Raw genomic sequence first — 17,902 nt, forward strand, 5'->3', positions numbered from 1 at the left:
ATAAACATGAGGAGATATCCAAAGGTAACATTCTTAAATTACATTTAAATGTGGATTTTAAAAATTATATAAAAATTTAACTTTGTATTATGGAAAAATTTAAACCTACACAAAAGTAGAGCTCACATGCACCCATAATACAGCTATTACCAGTAAGGTTTCATTTTACTCCTTACCTACTTTTCTAGTTTGTTTTGGCTGAAGTGTTTTTAAAGTAAATCCCAAATGACATAGCATTTTATCCTTAAATAATTATGTATTTCTAAAACATAAGGATATTTTTCAAGTTTCATATAACACCATTACATCTAAAATAATAATAATGTATTTCCTTAATATCGTCTAATATCCAGGCTATATTGAATTTTTCTCCACTGTCTCAAAAATTTCTTGTTGTTTTCTTTAAATATCCAAATAAAGTCCATATGTCTTAAACTTTAAAAAAAAAAAAAAAAAAAGGATCTATACCAGTACCTGCTCCCCCACTCTCCTCCCTTCCATTTAAAAGAATATCCAGTTTATTTGTTGAAGAAATGATCATTTTCCTCAATAATTTCCTAACTTCTTGATATGGCTTTGTAGTGTTTTAAAATATGTTCCTTTATCTGTTTTATGTAAACCAAAGGCTTGATTAGATTCAGAATGTGGTTGTTTTTCCAAGCATACTTCTTATTCCATGTATTGCATTAAGAAATACATAAAGCCAGATTGTCTTACTTTTAATAACATTGATCAGTGGGTTCAGGACTTATCCATCTATTATATATTTTCCCAGCAACCTTACACCTAACGGTTTTAACAAGCACTAATAATTCTTGCCTACACCCATTAACTCATTTGATGTTGCAAATTTGTGATTTTTGTAATTTTAACAATTTCTAAATGTATTAGCTAAAAGAGGAACCCCTCCACATCCTGAGAAAATGTCCTTGAAAAGTTTGTAAAGAGAGAAAAAAAATGCTTGAGTTTTTCTATGCCTTTTCCAATTTTTAGAATAACGTGTTGGTACCCAAGGAACTGCCAAAGATAACCAATTAATTTTTTTCTGCACTATCATTGCAAAATCAAGGATTTTTATGTAGGAGGGATGACCCAAAAAAACCCTGGAATTTAACTATAAAAAATTGTGTATTTATTCTCACTATTTAAACTTCAGTCACCTTCAAAGTAGTCTCCATTTGATGCAATTCCCATCTATTGAGGCATTTTGAGACTTTTTTTCCTACCATTCAAAAGTTTTTGAACTCGTCAATTTTGATGCCTTTAAGTGCTTCTACCCTTTTTTGCTTCATCTCTTCCATATTGGCAAAACATTTCCCTTTGAGGACTTGTCTCATTTGGGGAAACAAAAGTCACTTGGGGCTCTAAGATCGGGTGAACAGGGAACATATGGCACGGGAGTCATGCCGTTTTTGGTCAAAAACCGCTGAACACTCAGCATGGTGTGTGCCTGTAAATCACCCATCATGAAATGGGCAAATGTGTTGAAAGAGTTTAAAAAAAAATTCACTGAAGCCGAACGCAGCCTCTCACAACACCACCAGCTGGTGCACTGATACAGATGGGTTCCTAGGGCACTCGCCTAGAGAGGGAAGCCTGTACTACTAGGGGCCCACCCTCCAGAAGATAATCCCGGTTTCTTTTTGGTCCTCTCGTATTCTATATTTCAATCCATTTAGTCATTATTCATTCTGATGTTCAAACTGTCCCATTTATGTCCAGCGGGAGCCCCATCAAATTCATTTCTATGTCCCTTTGACAAGATTCCAGTGGTTTTTGATAGCTTTTTGCTTTCTAGCACAAACTTTCAAATCTCTTCTTGTTCTTTCTACCTTTTCCAAAGAGCCCTGCTTCTTTTTAGTGGTAAATGGTTTTTATTAAAGGCAACAATCTGGGTACTATGGCTATTCATTGCTTCTAAGCCTTCTCAGTGGACAGACCTAAGGAATAGGTTCTTTTTAGAAAAAGAAAAATAAATGAGTCTGTACTTAACGCAAATTGAAATGTAAAGACTACAGAATTTTTACATAAATTCTTAGATTTCATACTTGTACCTTTTTAAAAATACTGAAAATCTTGATTCCTGATGACATTAACAAAATTATTTACTTTATCCTACTGTGTACCTGTATAATAGTTTCAAAATAATGTCAATAGAATTATCAAGAGTATGATGAGTGAATACAATTTAGAATTTATTATATATAGCACTACGGATATAAAAATCAAAATGCTGTGCTCTAAAGGTACCTGACAGAATCCCTTCCTGATGAATATACTACCAACTCGATATTTTATCTTTTAAATTTTTTTAGGTACTGATTTGTTTTACGAATTTAAATTTTTAAAATACATGTCTACTAATAACTAAAATTTGTTTTATAATTACATAAAACATTTATATAGGTCCAAAGTACAAAACAAGATACATCCAGTGAGGTCTAGCTTCCATCGCTGCCTGCTTTTTCCTGGTTTCTTCCACCTCTACATGAGTTTACTGTTTTTAATTTTTTTCTGCCATTGTTTCTTTTGAGAAATATAAACAATAGTTGTATCTCTCTCCCTTTCTTAGGTAAAAGGTACTGCAATAAGCACACTATTCTGCACCTTGTTCTTTTTTTTTTAACTTAATGTGTCTAGAGATCAAACCCTAGCAGAACATATACACCTTATTCATTCCTTTCAATGGTGGCACAGAACTCCATTAGAAAGATGTACCAGATTACCAAACCAGTCTCCTATTCATAGACATTCAGGTATCTTCAGATGTTTGCTGTTATAAACAGTGCTTTCTAACTTTATGCATCCTGTAGTTTTTGCTGTATCTCTGGGATAGATTCCTAGAAATCTATTGAGGCCAAAAGGTAAATGTATAGGTGACATTGCTAGATATTGCCAAATTCCTCTGAAGTTTGTACCACTTTGCATTCCCACTATTGGATAAAAGTACCTGTTTTCCCACAGCCCTGACAGGAGAATACAAGATCTGTCCAGAACAAGTCCAGTCATTGTTAATGTAATGAGAACTGTTTGCATGACACTGATGTAACCTGGCAGCCAAGGAGTGGACTGGAATGTGCATGCGGGTACAATGACGACTTCACTGTACTAGTCAGTGGGGGCAGTAGACACCACTGATTGAGTGTGTGTATTGAGTGGCCATTGCATTTAAAACGACAGCGCGAGTAAAGCAACAAAATGTGCATCCAATTTTGTGTTAAGCTTGAACATTCCTCTGTGGAAACTGTTCAGATTATTCAGAAGGCCGCAGCTACAGGCAACTGATGACTGGCAGCTTCATCACAACAATGTGCTCACTCATGAAGTTTTTTGGCAAAACATCAAATCACCCAGGTGACTCATTCCTCCTACAGCCCAGGTTTGGTGCCCTGTGACTTCTGGCTTTTCCCAAAACTAAAATTACCTTTGAAAGGAAAGAGATTTTAGACCATCGATGAGATTCAGGAAAGTAAGACAGGGAAGCTGAGGTCCCAAGGTGCCTAGTTTGAAGGGGAGTGAGTTGTCATTGTTCTATGTACAATGTTTTCTGTATCTTGTGTCTTCTTCAATAAACGTCTCTATTTTTCACACTACATGACTGGATACCTTCTGGACAGAGCTTGTATGTTGCCAAACTTTGGGATTCTGCCAATCTGAGAGGTATAATATTAATGTACATTTCTCTTAATATGAGACTCAGTATCTTCTTATATGTGTGAGGGCCATTTACTTTACCTTTTCCTATGAATTTACTATATACACATCTTTTATCAATTTTGCAATTGGATAACTGGTATTTTTTAATTTCTTCAAAGTACCTTCTATATGAGTTATATTAGTGCTTTATATGTAAATACAAATATTTCCCCAAGTTTGTCGTTTTAAAAATTTTGCTTATTTGTTTTGTGATGTAATTTTTTAAAATTATATATTGAAATATCAATATTTTTCCCTGTTGCTTCTGAATTTGGAGTTGAAAAGTGTTTTCTACTCCCAGGTTATAAAGGAATTCAGTCTTGTGTTTGTTTTTATTACTGGTATACTTTATTTTTTAATCATAAGTACTTCTGGCCCATTTGGAATTTATGGACCTATGGAGAGTACAAGGAATTCACCCAATTTTATCTTTTCCACATGTCCATTCATTAGTACAAATTCCACTTATTAGAAATCTTCCTTCAAAAAAATAAAACTTTCAGAAGATAACACAGGAAAGTACACAACCTTGGTATATGTAAAGATTTTTTCAACAAAACGTAAATGGTAGTAACCATAAAGAAATCATCCTCTGATGATTCTTTAATAAGGTTTTTTTCTATGTTTTCCAACTTTTAAAAACAATCAAGAATTTTTGATATTTCTTTCATTTAAAAAAAGTTTACTTTTCCTTTACTTACCATCTATATACTCTCAGGTCTCTCTCTAACTCAGTTTTCTAATTTGTGAAATTGGATCTGTGTCACCTCTCTTGAAAGTCATTGAGGATTAAATGAAAAAAAATGTATTCGAAAATACTATAGCACTGTCTATCATATAGATTATATCAACAGAAACTGGTTTGTTTATCTTTAATTATGTCAAGCTTTGTATGTATAAATAAAGATGATGGGTTGAATCTGGGGATTCTCACTTACCTCTAGAAATTGGCATCCTCTAGCCTTGATAACCAATGAGAAAGGGAAGGCAGTGATCTATCTTACCTGGCCCTAGAAACTGGCATCCCCGAGCCCTGACAGCAGCCCATAAGTTGGCAGACAACTGCTGAGGGTTCTGGTGCTGTAATATTAGTTCCGTTACAGTTCTTTCTCCAAGTGAACGGGCTGCACGCATGGCTCTTACACGACCTTCTTCCTCTACCAGTTGACAATTTACAAGTGTCACCAGCTTCCTTTGCATTGGACGGCTTAGTGCACTCTGGTTCAAGCTAGCTACACCTTTAGGAAAAAAAGAAACAAAACTAAAGTTTTCCCAATTAAAAAAGACAAGCCAATTTTTACTATTTGTATTTAACTACTAAGCCATGACTCCTAACGAGTCCCCTATAAGGTAATTTCCTTTTTGTCCTTAAAAAAAATCAATCTGTCTCTGTTTATTACTATTCTGTGGTAACAGGAGCCTAATTCTTAGTTACTTCAAATTATATTTAGGTATCCTGTTCTCTGGGTTATATGTAACCCTCAAAAGAGAGGGCCTTTGGTTTGTTTGGTCTGTTTATTTAGTCTCTACTAAAATTATTGAAGGTAAATATAAAGTTGAATGAGTGAAAAGTTTAATCTAAAAGTAATAATTATTAACAGCTTTAATTTTTAAATTATATACAAGTCATTAAGAACACTGCTTAACGGCAAGATCTTATATCCTAGTCCCTTTTCCTGACTCAAGGATACTGTTTCAGCGATTCTTCTCTCTCTTCCGTATCATCAGTTTTTCCCTTCCCACTTGATCGTTTCCATTAGCATTAATAAGAACAAGCAAGCTGTATTTCATTCATTTTAAAAGGAAATCTTTTTATCCCTCTTCTCCTACCAGTTCTGCACCATTTCTTTCTTCCTTTTTGTAGAAAGTCCTCTAGAATTGTCTATATTCACTATTGCCTATTCTTTTCTCCACAAACTTTAAAACCTATTCCAATTAAGTTTTTGCCACTATCACTTGACCAAAACTGCTTGTCATGACAATTTCTTCTACTTTGCTAAATCAATGGTCAAGTCTCAATCCTTACCTTACTTGACCTTTCAGCAGCACTCAACACAAATATTCCTAACTTCTTTGAACACTTTTCTTTACGTGGCTTTCAGAACACCACATTCTCTTAGTTTTCTTACTTTCTCCGTTTTCCCCCCAGCCTTTAAATTTTATAGTATTTATTTTTAGAAAGAGGGTAAGGGAGGGAGAAAGAGAGTGAGAGAAACATCAATGTGTGGTTGCCTCTTGAGTGCCCCCAACTGGGGACCTGGCCTGCAACCCAGCCATGTGTCCTGCCTGGGAATCAAACCGGCAACCACTGGATTGCAGGCCAATGCTCAATCCACTGAGCCACACCAGTCAGTTTTTCTTTTCTAATCTCATTTTCTGATTTTATATTTTCTTCCTGTCTTTCTTGTTTTTTTAAACCCTTACTGAGGATATGTTCATTGACTTTGGAAGTGGGGACGGAGAGATGGGGGGAGAGCGAGTGAGCGAGTGAGCAGAGAGAAAAACATGGATTGGTCACCTTCCATATGAGCCCCAACCAGGGACTGAACCAACATCCTGACCAGAAATCGAACCTACAACCTTTTGGTATGCAGGACAATGCTCCACCCAACTGAGACACCCAGCCAGGGTAACTTCTTGTCTTCTTAGTGTTAAAGGGCTTCAGGACCCAGTTTTTGTTTCTCCTCTATCTACACTCACTACTTAGGTGATCTCACCCAGTCTTACTGCATTAAATACCATCCATATATCAATGACTTCCAAAGTTACAGCTTCTATACCTCATTCCCTAATATATATCTGTTACTCAATAGCATTCAAGTGAAGAATTGATACCTCAAACATAACATGACCACAACTGAACTCCAACTCTTCCTACATAAACCTGATCTACCTATACTGTCCCTTATCAAAATTGATGACAACCTCCCTTTTCTTGAGCTCAGGCCCCAAACCGAAGAGTCATACTTGACTCCACTCTTTCTCTCATTCCCCACATCCAATAATTTAGGAGATCCTCTTGGCTCTACCTTCAAAATATATTCAGACTATCCAAGTCTCACTACCTTCACTCATTATTGCCCTTTTACACTGAATTCTCAACAGAGCAGCTAGAATGATCCTTTTAACATTAGTCAAATCATGTCACTCCGCTGTTCAAAACCCTGGAGAACTTGCCAGTTTCACTCAGGGTAAAACCTCAAGTCTTTAAAATGGCCTGTAAGTCTAAGCATCTGGCCTCACTGTTTCTTTACATTGATCTCATACTATTCTCCCCTCACTTTCCTGCTGTTGTTCTTTGAAGATATATGCATGCCTTGAGGACTTTGCTATTTCCTCTGCCTAGAACAGTCTTTTCCCAGAAACCTTTGTAGCTAACTACTTCATTCTTTTCATCTCAGGTTCAAAGGATACCTTCTTACTGAGGTCTATACTAATCACCTTATTTCAAATTGCAATCTGCCCTTCTTCCCTCACTCTGACATTTCTGATCCCTTTAAATGTATTATTTTCCTTCCAGAGCAATTATAACTTATAACATACTACATAATTTAAAAAATATACTTATTGTTTATGATACTTTCTCCCTGTTCTGAACATTAAGTGCTACAAGGACATGTATATTTACTCATGTACCTCAAGGACCAAAATAGTGCCTGGTACTTACTACATGCTCTCTTAGTTATCTGTTCAATGAATGAATGAGGTGGACAGGGTAAGTCTCTCAAAAAAAAAAAAAATCCTTATGTCCAAAATGTCAAATAGTGCTAAGCACAGAGCAAATAAAAAAATAAATACTTGGTTGATTTATTCATTCAACAACATTTTATTACATCTATGATGTGTTAAGCACTGGGTATACAGTGACAAACAAAACAGAATCTCACTTCTGTCACGGCACTTAAAATAATTTATTGCACTTACATGCCTATCTCCCCCAATAGACTGAGGGCTCCATGAAGACAGGGACTGTAACCACTGTAAGTGCTCAATAAAACTTAATGAATGACTGAATGAATACATGAACACATAAGACTGTCTTAATAGGACTTATCAAAACTAATATTCTGCTATAGCACTATTAGTTTAATCAATAAATACAAATATTACATAAAGCTCAGTATGTTCTATGTCTTAAATTAACAACAATATTAGTTATTTTCAGAAAATAATATAATAAATGTTTTCATTCAAGAAGTTTTCCAAGATCTCTCCAAGCAAACTCATTTTCCAAAACTCAAAATGGATTAATAGGGTATCAACATCAAACCTGTCAAAGTAAATTATTTGCTACCAAGTCCTCCTCACTAGTAAAAACACTTCTTAGGAACTTACCTTTACCTCCACTTAGTGGTTTTAAGTAGAGTGCCAAATCTTCAACACATTTCTTTGCAACTTCATAGTGTTTGTTCTCACCTAGGTTACTTAACTTGATTGACTGATGGTCTGGTACCTAAAAAGAAACAAAAAAGACTAAAGAAATACATTTACCCAGCTTACAAACTATTATTTATGTATTTGATAATAATCTTAGTGAGTATAAAATTATAACACAGAAACATATATCGAGGTAGTTTAAATAAAATTAAAGCCAAAGACCTAGTTAATCTGCTTCCGAAGAATCAAGAATATCATACTTAATAGCAGGGGCTAGGTGCATTAATGAATGAAAAAAAGAAGCAGGCAATTAATAGTATTTTAGCAATGCTAGCTTCTACCATAACTTTGAAAGATGTTAATATTAGGGGAAGCTCCAGAAAGTTATATAGGTTCTCCATATATTTTTTGCAACTTTTTCTAAAAGTATCTCAAAACAAAAAGTAGGAAAAAAAGACAAGGATTTTCTCCCCTTAGTACTTAGTACCTTCTTACTATATAATGTACTTACTACATTTACTGTCCCCCCTTGCTAGAATATAAGCACTGCAAGACAAGTGTTCTCAATGAAAGGTCAAAGCTGCAGTTCTGCCACTTCTACAAGCCATCTTGAGGAAATTATGTTTTCCCTAATTACAAAATGAAGATGAAAATCCCTATTTCATTGTATTATTATAAAAATTGAACTTAATTCAACAACTACTTGTACTTATGGAGTGCTTACCATGTGCAAAGCACTGTTTTAGGCACTAGATATCTATTAGTGAGGTAAATAGACAAAATTCCGTGTCGTTGTGGAGCTTACATTCTAATGAAGAAAAGAGAAGGCAGCCAGTAAATAAAAATATATAGTATGACGGAAGGTGACCAGTAAAAATTATATAACAAGAATAAGGGGAAATGGGAGTCCTGGAGAGAGGCTGCAATTTTAAGAGGGATGGTCAGGACAGGCTTCTTTGGAAATCAGGGCATTTGAAGAAAGACTTAAAAGAGAAGGAATGAGCATTCTAGGCAAAGATAACAATCACTACAAAAGCCCTCATGTGGGAATACTTCTGGTATATTTAAGAATTGACTAGGAGGCCAGTGTAGCTTAAACAGAAAGAGTGAGGACAGTCCTAGTAGATGAGCCTGAAAAGATAAATCGCATTGTACAAGCCTGCAGGCTATTTTAAGGACCAATCCAGAGAACATTTATTTAAAAGACAAAACACAATACCTGACCTATAGCAAATGCTAAATAAGTGGTAGCTAGTATTATTACAAGAAGTCTACATTATTTTATTGGATTTAAGATGCCATTAAAAAAATGCGGCCAATTAAATTACGACACACTATTGATTACAGATGCATCTTGATTTCAGAATGTCTAACTAGATTATGAGCATTGAAAAGAAAGGCTGTGCTTTAAAAGTAAAATATCAAATATAAAGATACTATGGAATGGGGTATTTTAATTCATTGAATGTTCTAAGAAGTGATTAATCAGGGAAATCTTACTTTCTTGCTTTAATTTGTAGTGCATGATATACAGAATCTTCTTCACCTGCAAAATTAGTAACTACCTGAAGAGCTGCGGCAAGAATTAATAATAATAGATGTTGAATGTTTACCATTATACCTACATAAAGCAGGCCCTCATTAAATGAAAATTACTATAAACCTAGGATCTTGCTCTGACCCAATAGAATTATAATAAACAAGAAATAGTCATTTTATAGCACCTGAGCATAAGAAACTGTGAATTTGATACTGACACTCTGGAAAATGGTTTTCAATATACCCCTAACGAGAACTTATTTTCTCATTTATAAAATCATCCTAAATGTCAAGTGAAATTAAAAAGAAAACCAAAAACCTTCATTTGAGGGTTCTAGTTGGTTGCTTTCTGGTCAAAACTTTGATTACATTTCTTTTCATACCACCATTACCTAATGAATAAATATTTATGTATGCTTATATAAAAATCTTTCTTATCCACTAAACTCACTTATAAACATAAATTTTAACCACGCATTTTACACAAAGAAATATATAACCATAATAAAATCACGGTTTTGCATAAGAATTTATGACATTATTTAAAGAAAACCAAATACAATCATGAAACTCAAGTACGCTGAATATTTTTTATTTCTCAAATACCATTAAACACACGTTGTACCCCTTAATGAACAAAGTTCTATAATTATTACATGTATCAAATTGCTAAAAGCTTGAAAGCTCACCTGGGCTCCAACTAACTGGAGGAGTGCGAAGTTGACAGGAAGCACATCAATGTCTGTGTTGATGGCAGTCTGGTCAAAAGGACAAGCTTTTCGGTGAAGTTTATTCAAGCAAGTCTTGCAAACAGTGTGTGAACAACCTAAACTGATGGGTTTGTGCACATTCTCATCGAATTCATTATAGCAGATTGGACAGGACAGAAATTCTGTCCACTGAGCTGCCTGCACAGGCATTGTGGAAGCTGGATGCTCGGGTTAGCAGTCTAGCAGATCATTATTTTGCTGTGTAGTGTTTTGTAAGCTAGAAATGGACAAAAGTAAGAATTAACCACATATTATTCATTAACCTTCCAAGAGCTAACTGTGAAGTCAACCAACACAGCCTCATAACCTAAAACACTTCTGAATAACTTTATATGTTTTAGGCGTCTTTTTCTTTAAGTCTATTTGCGGAATTAAGTAAATTTCTGAAATTCTGTCCAGAAACAATATTATAATAGTGTTCCTTTCAACTAAATATATTTATATTGGTTGCTAGTATTAACAGTCATCAAAGCTTTCATGTATTTTTCTTAATGACTACATCAAATAAGCAGATTATGTTCCACATTTCACTTTCTGGAACACAAATTAATTTGGATTGCTGATCTTTTAAAAGTGTTTCCCTTGGGTACCACTACCCCAAAACATATTAAAGTATGCCCTAAGAGTTAGTGAACTTTGCAAATTATTGATCCAAACAATATAATAATGAGTCAAGTGTGAAGAAACAGCTTTGACACCTGGATGACCAAAAGAGGAAATCTCTGGTCAGGACTTGATTAGGAGGCTAACCGATGTACTGAAAATAAAGGTATAAAAGAAGATTGTGATGACAGAGCTTTTATCCATAAATGAAAGAAAGATGCTGACCTCAAAATACAGTACCAAAGTAAAAGAAAGAAAATGTTGTCTTACAAATCTTGAATGTGGTTCCCTACAATATTTTTGACAAAACATATCATTTAGTGACTGATAAATATATATTACCAAAAACTGTCAGGTCCAATGAACAAGATATAGAAAAATAAAACAATATTAACATCTAATAATTCTAAACTGAAAAATGCAGATATATATTTCTATTTTTGCTATGATTATAGTGTGAGGAAAAATTATATTTGCATATGCTTAAAAGGCATATAGAAAAACAACACTGAATTTTCTTTTCTTATTCCTAAGATCAAACTGTTCCATAATTTTTAGTAAAATAAAATATTTAGTTATCAAAACTATACTGTCCTCAAATTAAAATCTTTAGATAACTAACTTGAACATTTTGCATTTCGCAAATTTTCTGTATCTTCCAATACTAAACTTATATAAGTCTCACAAAGGCTCTCTGGTGAACAGGAATCTAGGTATTTAGGGCAATTAAACAGCCAATGGTTTATTTCATAAGAATGTTTACCAACCCAAAAATATTAGTTCCACAGAAATTAGGTGTTTAAATATGAAGTCAGAGTCAAGACAGAAAGGTATATAACTGATTCTCCAATATCCCCGCATCCAAATGAAGAATTTTATTACCCTTTATTGTGCTTTTATGTTCATAAAAACTAAGGTTTTAAAAATACCTTATAAAAGTAAATTATAGGACTTGCTATGTATAAAGCAACTTACATAAACTTTTTCTCCAACAGCTCTAATGGAATGCATCTAATACACATTGCCACATCTATTAATGCCATCAATCTTAAAACCAGTTAGATGGCTTCCAACTTAAGCGATGAAGACAAAATAAAAATCTACCTAAAACAGAGAAGTTTATGTAGTCCACTAAAATGTTTAATTAGTAATGACAAAATAGGACTTTCATTTCTTTAAAAAAGCACTTTGTAAACATTTACCTAGAAAACATTTTTATAATTATCAAAAATTATAAATAGCCTATTGTCTTTATAATTTATTTTTAAAAGCATCTAAATGACTAATGGCAAGCTAATATTATATATTAATTTGTAAACCTTCTAGGTTTATATGAATACATTCTATAGCAACTTGTTTGAATCTATGGAAGCCTAAATTGCTAATAACATTTATAGTTAATATTGAAGTATTCACCCTAAAGATGCTACCAAAACATTTCAAACTGAGATAACATGGATTTAAAAAGCTCACAACTCTATAGATATGTAAAGGGACTACTTAAGAAAAACATTCTAATTATATTATTTATATTAAGTAATTTCAGTTTCTAGCTACTAAAATTTCAAGAATAAGAAGATAAAGGAGTGAGAAACACTAAATTAAAGGTGAGACCTTAAACATATTTTTACTCAATCCAATTTTTCAGACTATAAATTCCCTGCTATGAACACTAATTCATAAATAGGAAGAGTAATAGATATCTCTCATATGATGCAAATTACAAACTGCTTTAAGAGCAAACTGCACACCAGCTAAGTACTTTCACTTTCTGATAACAGACCGCCATGATATTATGCAGCCAGTTTATGACTATGACACCTAATTTTAAAATGCCAGAATAAAGTTTATGCCTCTTTCACTTTTGTATAATTTAAACATACACAGTATTTTACAATTCTCTTTATAAAGATGTAAACATTAGGACTCAGGTCAGTTAATTAACACTTCTTGTTTTCATTCTAGCTCACCCATGTAAAGAACTTAACGTACTGAAATGGGCTTTAATTCACTTTGGACTTAAAAATTATATTTAAACTATCCTAAGTACAATTTAGATCTTAACCTATAAAAACAAATAAAACCAATTAAAATAATCTATATGCTCTAAACCAAGCATTCAAACATATCAGAAGGACTGTAGCAAAAGGAAATGAATTACAATTTCAAAGACTATGTAACTTTAGTGTAAGTTAGAAAAGGTTTTTGACTCAAGTTTTACTTTAACCCACTATGGAACTGAACTCAGTTTTTTACTAAGTATGAAGTTTTGTTATTTTTTTAAATCCTCACCCAAGGATATGTTTGAGGTTTAAGAGAGAAAAGGAGAGAGTGAGAGAGAGAAACAGTGATGAAAGAGGAACAGCAATCAGTTGCCTCCAATACAGGCCCTGCAACCTAGGTAAGTGCCCTGAGGGGGAATCCACCCCACAACCTTTTGGTGCACAGAAGACCCTTCAACCGAGCCACCCAGCCAGGGCTTAAGTATGAGAACTGTAATTAAATAATTTTCTATTTTAATTAATATAACCAATAAAGTTTTGCTTCTTTAGTGGTGACTAACTTGAAAAATACTTATTTTTGAGAAGGAACTTTATTCTGCCTACTAAATAATGGCCCGTGGATAATTTTTGAGTATTCTGATTTTAAGCAGAAGCTCTGTCAAGAAATTTTTGGTTTTCATGTGTCTTCTTTTAATTCAGATAATTTATTTCTTAGAAAAGATCCTTTAGAACAGCACTGTCCAATAGAAATATAATGCAAGCCATAATATATAATTTTTTAGCGGTCTTATTAAAAAAGGGGAAAACAGGTGAAATTAATTTTTAATAATAATCTTTTCTTTAACATTTTATCCAAAGTATCACTTCAACATGTAATCAATGTAAACTACTATTAAGATATTAAAAAATTTTTGTACTAAGTTTTCAAAATCTGGTGTGCATTTTACAGTCAACACACCTCCATTCACACTTCAAGTGTTCAGTACCATGTGTGGCTGCTAGCTAATACTGGACAATGCAACTCTCCTTAAAATTAGAAAGTGATACTTAAAATTAACTTTTATTGAGAATTTGAGGTGAAAGTCACATCTACCCTTAAGAAGGTTTTCATAAAACTAGAAAGCCCTGAGGATCATAAAGATGTAACTTACAACAGTTATGGTACTGGGTGCAAAACTGAGTTGTTTTTAATTTTCAGCTAGTTTTATTTTACCACATGCTTCCTTTTTTCATCAGTAGAAAGTGAAACTTCAACCCAGTCCAACTCAATAAGCAAGTACTTGGTATTATAAGGCCTTGTAAGTTTATTCCCATTCTTAGATATTACATACAATGCAGAGGTTCTCTTTTTGAATATAAAATTGTATTAAGAAAAATGCTTTCCCTCCCAAAAGAATTTTTAACTTTTTCAAACTAAAAGACACAGTAAATTACAAAAGCATAAAGTGAATTAATGGAGACATATGGAAAAAGGACAGTCTTCTTGCATGCCAGGTTAGCACAACAGTAATAATAGATCAGCAGTAACTCAAAGGATCCACTAACAAACACGACAGCAATTAAATCCTCAAAGAACAGGAGCCAGTTTGAACTACAGCATCTGCTTTTGCGGTATTAACATTGTGTTCTTCTAGCAATTTTCCAAACTCTACAACTTTTAAAACATGAATCTCCAAAAAAAATGGCAATATTAACAAATGACCTTTGACAGGATGTAATGGTCTCTATATTTTTCAAGAAATGGATATGGAAGTAAATAACAGACAGGGATGCTATGTTACAACAGTGGTGTAGCTCTTCAGACAGATAAAAGAAGGTAATAATAGGGGAATCCATGTCTCAAGAAGCCTTAACTAAATTTGTATATTTAACTATAAAAAGGCTCCACAGGTTGACCAAAGACGTTTGTTTGTTTGTGGGAAATTACAGCAATTTAGTGTAGCATCTAGCTTTCTCAGGTTAATCAAAAGTTTCTATTGGAATTTAAAAGTTTGACTAATACAAAAATGGGAAAGATTACTTAAGCACTTTCTTTGGGATACAAAGTCATTCTAATCACAGCGGGTGGGAGAGAACAGGGATTTTAAAAAAGGGAGCTGGGTAAGCGGAGAGTAGGAATTAAAAGGGAACGTAGGTGGTTATAAAAAATAAAACAAGTTGGGAATCAGGAGATTAGATCTACTTTATGTCAGTGATTACCTGAGACTGTTTTGGTGTCAAGGTTCTACCTGCCTGCATCTTAAAACTCTTCTGTGATTCGAAAGATGTAAATGACAGCTACCCTCATCTGCTACTTTGCCGCAAGCTAAGAACAGAGAAAAGTAGAGCCGCAGCTAACAAAGATGCTTTCTACCCTTCTTCTAAGATGGTGGAAGAGTCTCCTCTTGTAAGAGGCTTCCCCAAGAAGGAAAAATGAAAGGAGCAGAGAAGAAAGCCACAGCAGACTCCCTGGCTCCGTGTCCTGCCAGTGCTCCGTCACCGCCGCCGTACCCCCACTCCGGCCAGCCGTCTCCCTCCCAGGGGGTTAAGCCCCCCCCCCCCCGGGCATTGTTTGGCCAGGGTCCCCTATTGACCACTCCGATCGCCTCCTCCGTGCCTGCAGTAGGAGCTCGGGAAGCCTCCGGGCAGAAAGTACTTGATTTCCAGATCCTCCGCCATCCCCCCTCTTACTAACTGGTGTAAAAGGGAAGGGAAGTCTGGCCTTTGCTGGGTAGATTGCTCAGGGGTCAGAGGCGTCCCCTCGGCCGGAGTCGAAGGGAGGTGGCCATTTGTGCCAGGCCTCGGTATTGAAAAATCCCAACCAAGGCTAGGGGCCTCCTTGGTCCCCGGACTCCCGGTCCGGGTGTCAGGTGCGGCCCTTGGTTCTCAACCCTCCAGGCACCAGCAAGGACAGCGCACAGGCCCCGGGCTGAGACCGGTCTCCCGCCCGACCGCCGGGGAGCAAGGGACCCGGACTGGAGCCCGAGCCGCATCGTGCCCGCCCCCGCCCTACCTGAGGGGGCCCGGGCGGGGTCGCTAAGGGCCGCTCCCGGGAGCCCCGCGACGGCGCGGCTCGGCGACAGAGGCGCCTCGTCTTGCCGGGGCAGAGCTCGGCGGCGGTTTCACGACCTCAAACTCCATCGGGAGCTACAGGGACAGCCCCGTTGGCGGCGGCGGAGGCCGCGACGGGGCCTCCTCCTCCTCCCTCCGCCTCCTCCTCCTCACCACGGAGGCGGACCTGGAGGGATCCGACCTAACTCTCGCGAGATGATACTCCCCACATCACGCGAGATCACGCAAGACCGGCAGCAGGGGCGGTGGAAGGGAGCGTAGTATCCCCTGCCACCTGGATTGCGCATCAGTTTCCCTCGAGTAGAGCGCAACCATCCCCATCACGTGACGGGGGAGACCCGGAATACTGTGGGAGGTGCTGTTAGGATGCCTAGGCAAGTCGAAGGGGTTTATGGGAAACTCCCTGCACATTCATCTGCGCCTAGAGCCAGCCTTTTGGGACCTTGGTTTGAGCCAGTGTCTGACTCCCCTCAAGAAAAGCATGGTATCCATTTAGCATAATCTGGTATATCTGTATTACATTCTTATCACTCTCCCATAATCAGATGCTGACCCAACGCCTCAGTCTCTGTAGGTGCCAAGTAATCTCCGTTAAAAAACATTTGTTTGGCAGGCAATAACACACACCTATCCCTTTATTAGAGAAAACCGAGCTCCTCAGAAGCTGGCAGGCATCAAAATTCAAGCACAAATTCTGGCATTAATAGCTCCATAAACATTCGTTAAAGGATTTTTCACAGTAAACTGCAAGGTAGAAATTATTCTCATTCTCACTGTTTTTATATCGGAAGAAATAGACGGGGAATAGAGATAAGGGAATTAACATTTATGGACTACTTACTATGTGCTAGGACCTGTATTAAGTAATAAAAATTCCATTTTTACTATTTTTATTTTCTTAATTTCATTTCCTTGTCAAAATAATCCTAAAAGATAGATGCTATGCACTCTTTGTTCCTGATGAGAAACTGAAAAACAGATTGAGAAAAAGGCACTTTCCAATATGAACCCAGATGTCCAACAAAAGCATCTATGGAAGTAAACCCATCACGAATTAGAAGGCATATGAAAAGTAGTTTAAAAAGTACAATGACCTTAAAAATAAATATGGTTGCTTCTTAATTCAATAGCCACATCAAAGACTTTTCTCCCGTACATTTTTATGCTTTTCATACTCTCCTCTTTATGCAGTATATGCCGATCCTATAGAAGGGTTTCCAACAGTGGTTCATTTTGCATTCAACTAGATAGTGCTGGATATATATATATATATATATATATATATATATATATATATATATATATATATAATTTTTTTTTTCATTTAACTGGACAGTTGGGCATGATGACATGATATTTCAAAGGTGGCTTCACCATTCACTATATTTAAAATTACAATCAGAATTCTCCTTCCCTGACATTCCCTGATTTATTTTCTCCAACTCCATTTCCAAAATCTGACATACATTAATTTTACTTATTTGTTTACAATTTGACTCCCTTTACTAGAATTTAGGTTTCATGAGAGCAGGAATTTTTGTTGGTACTCCTAACCTCTAGATACTGTCTGTAAGGACTCCATAAATATTTGTTGAATAAATGGCTAACTGAATAACCAGGAGAAATAGTTTCCTTCTTTAAAATTCACAGATGTAGACAAAACACAAAGCTCTCCATCCCCATCTCCAGTTTATTATTTCTCATGTAAACATATAGGATAGTTACATCCAAGGAAAAAGGGAAAGGATTTTCTCTTACACCAAAGTAACAACTACCTTTCCGAGACCTTTTATACAAAAATGCAGTAAATGAAGAGGCTGAAGATAAACATATTGCATTTTTTCCATCATATCAAAACACAAC

General features: G+C 35.7%; 1 protein-coding gene across 3 annotated transcripts in view; it reads right to left on the reverse strand.

The window, feature by feature from the left end:
- Positions 1 to 16,170, reverse strand: part of RC3H2 (ring finger and CCCH-type domains 2) — a 42,729-nt gene extending 26,559 nt beyond the window's left edge. For all 3 annotated transcript variants that reach the window (XM_090274687.1, XM_090274686.1, XM_090274688.1), the window contains exons 1-4: positions 15,981 to 16,170; positions 10,302 to 10,599; positions 8,032 to 8,149; positions 4,701 to 4,934 (exon numbers count right to left, since the gene is read on the reverse strand). In XM_090274687.1, coding sequence (XP_090130813.1) covers positions 4,701 to 4,934; positions 8,032 to 8,149; positions 10,302 to 10,532 — 583 coding nt within the window. In that variant the 5' untranslated portion in view covers positions 10,533 to 10,599; positions 15,981 to 16,170. The remainder of the gene's footprint in view (positions 1 to 4,700; positions 4,935 to 8,031; positions 8,150 to 10,301; positions 10,600 to 15,980) is intronic.
- Positions 16,171 to 17,902: the final 1,732 nt, after the last annotated feature.

Source organism: Furipterus horrens, unplaced genomic scaffold (assembly GCF_987537825.1).
Source record: "Furipterus horrens unplaced genomic scaffold, mFurHor1.1.pri manual_scaffold_4, whole genome shotgun sequence".
NCBI classification, from domain to species: domain Eukaryota; kingdom Metazoa; phylum Chordata; class Mammalia; order Chiroptera; family Furipteridae; genus Furipterus; species Furipterus horrens.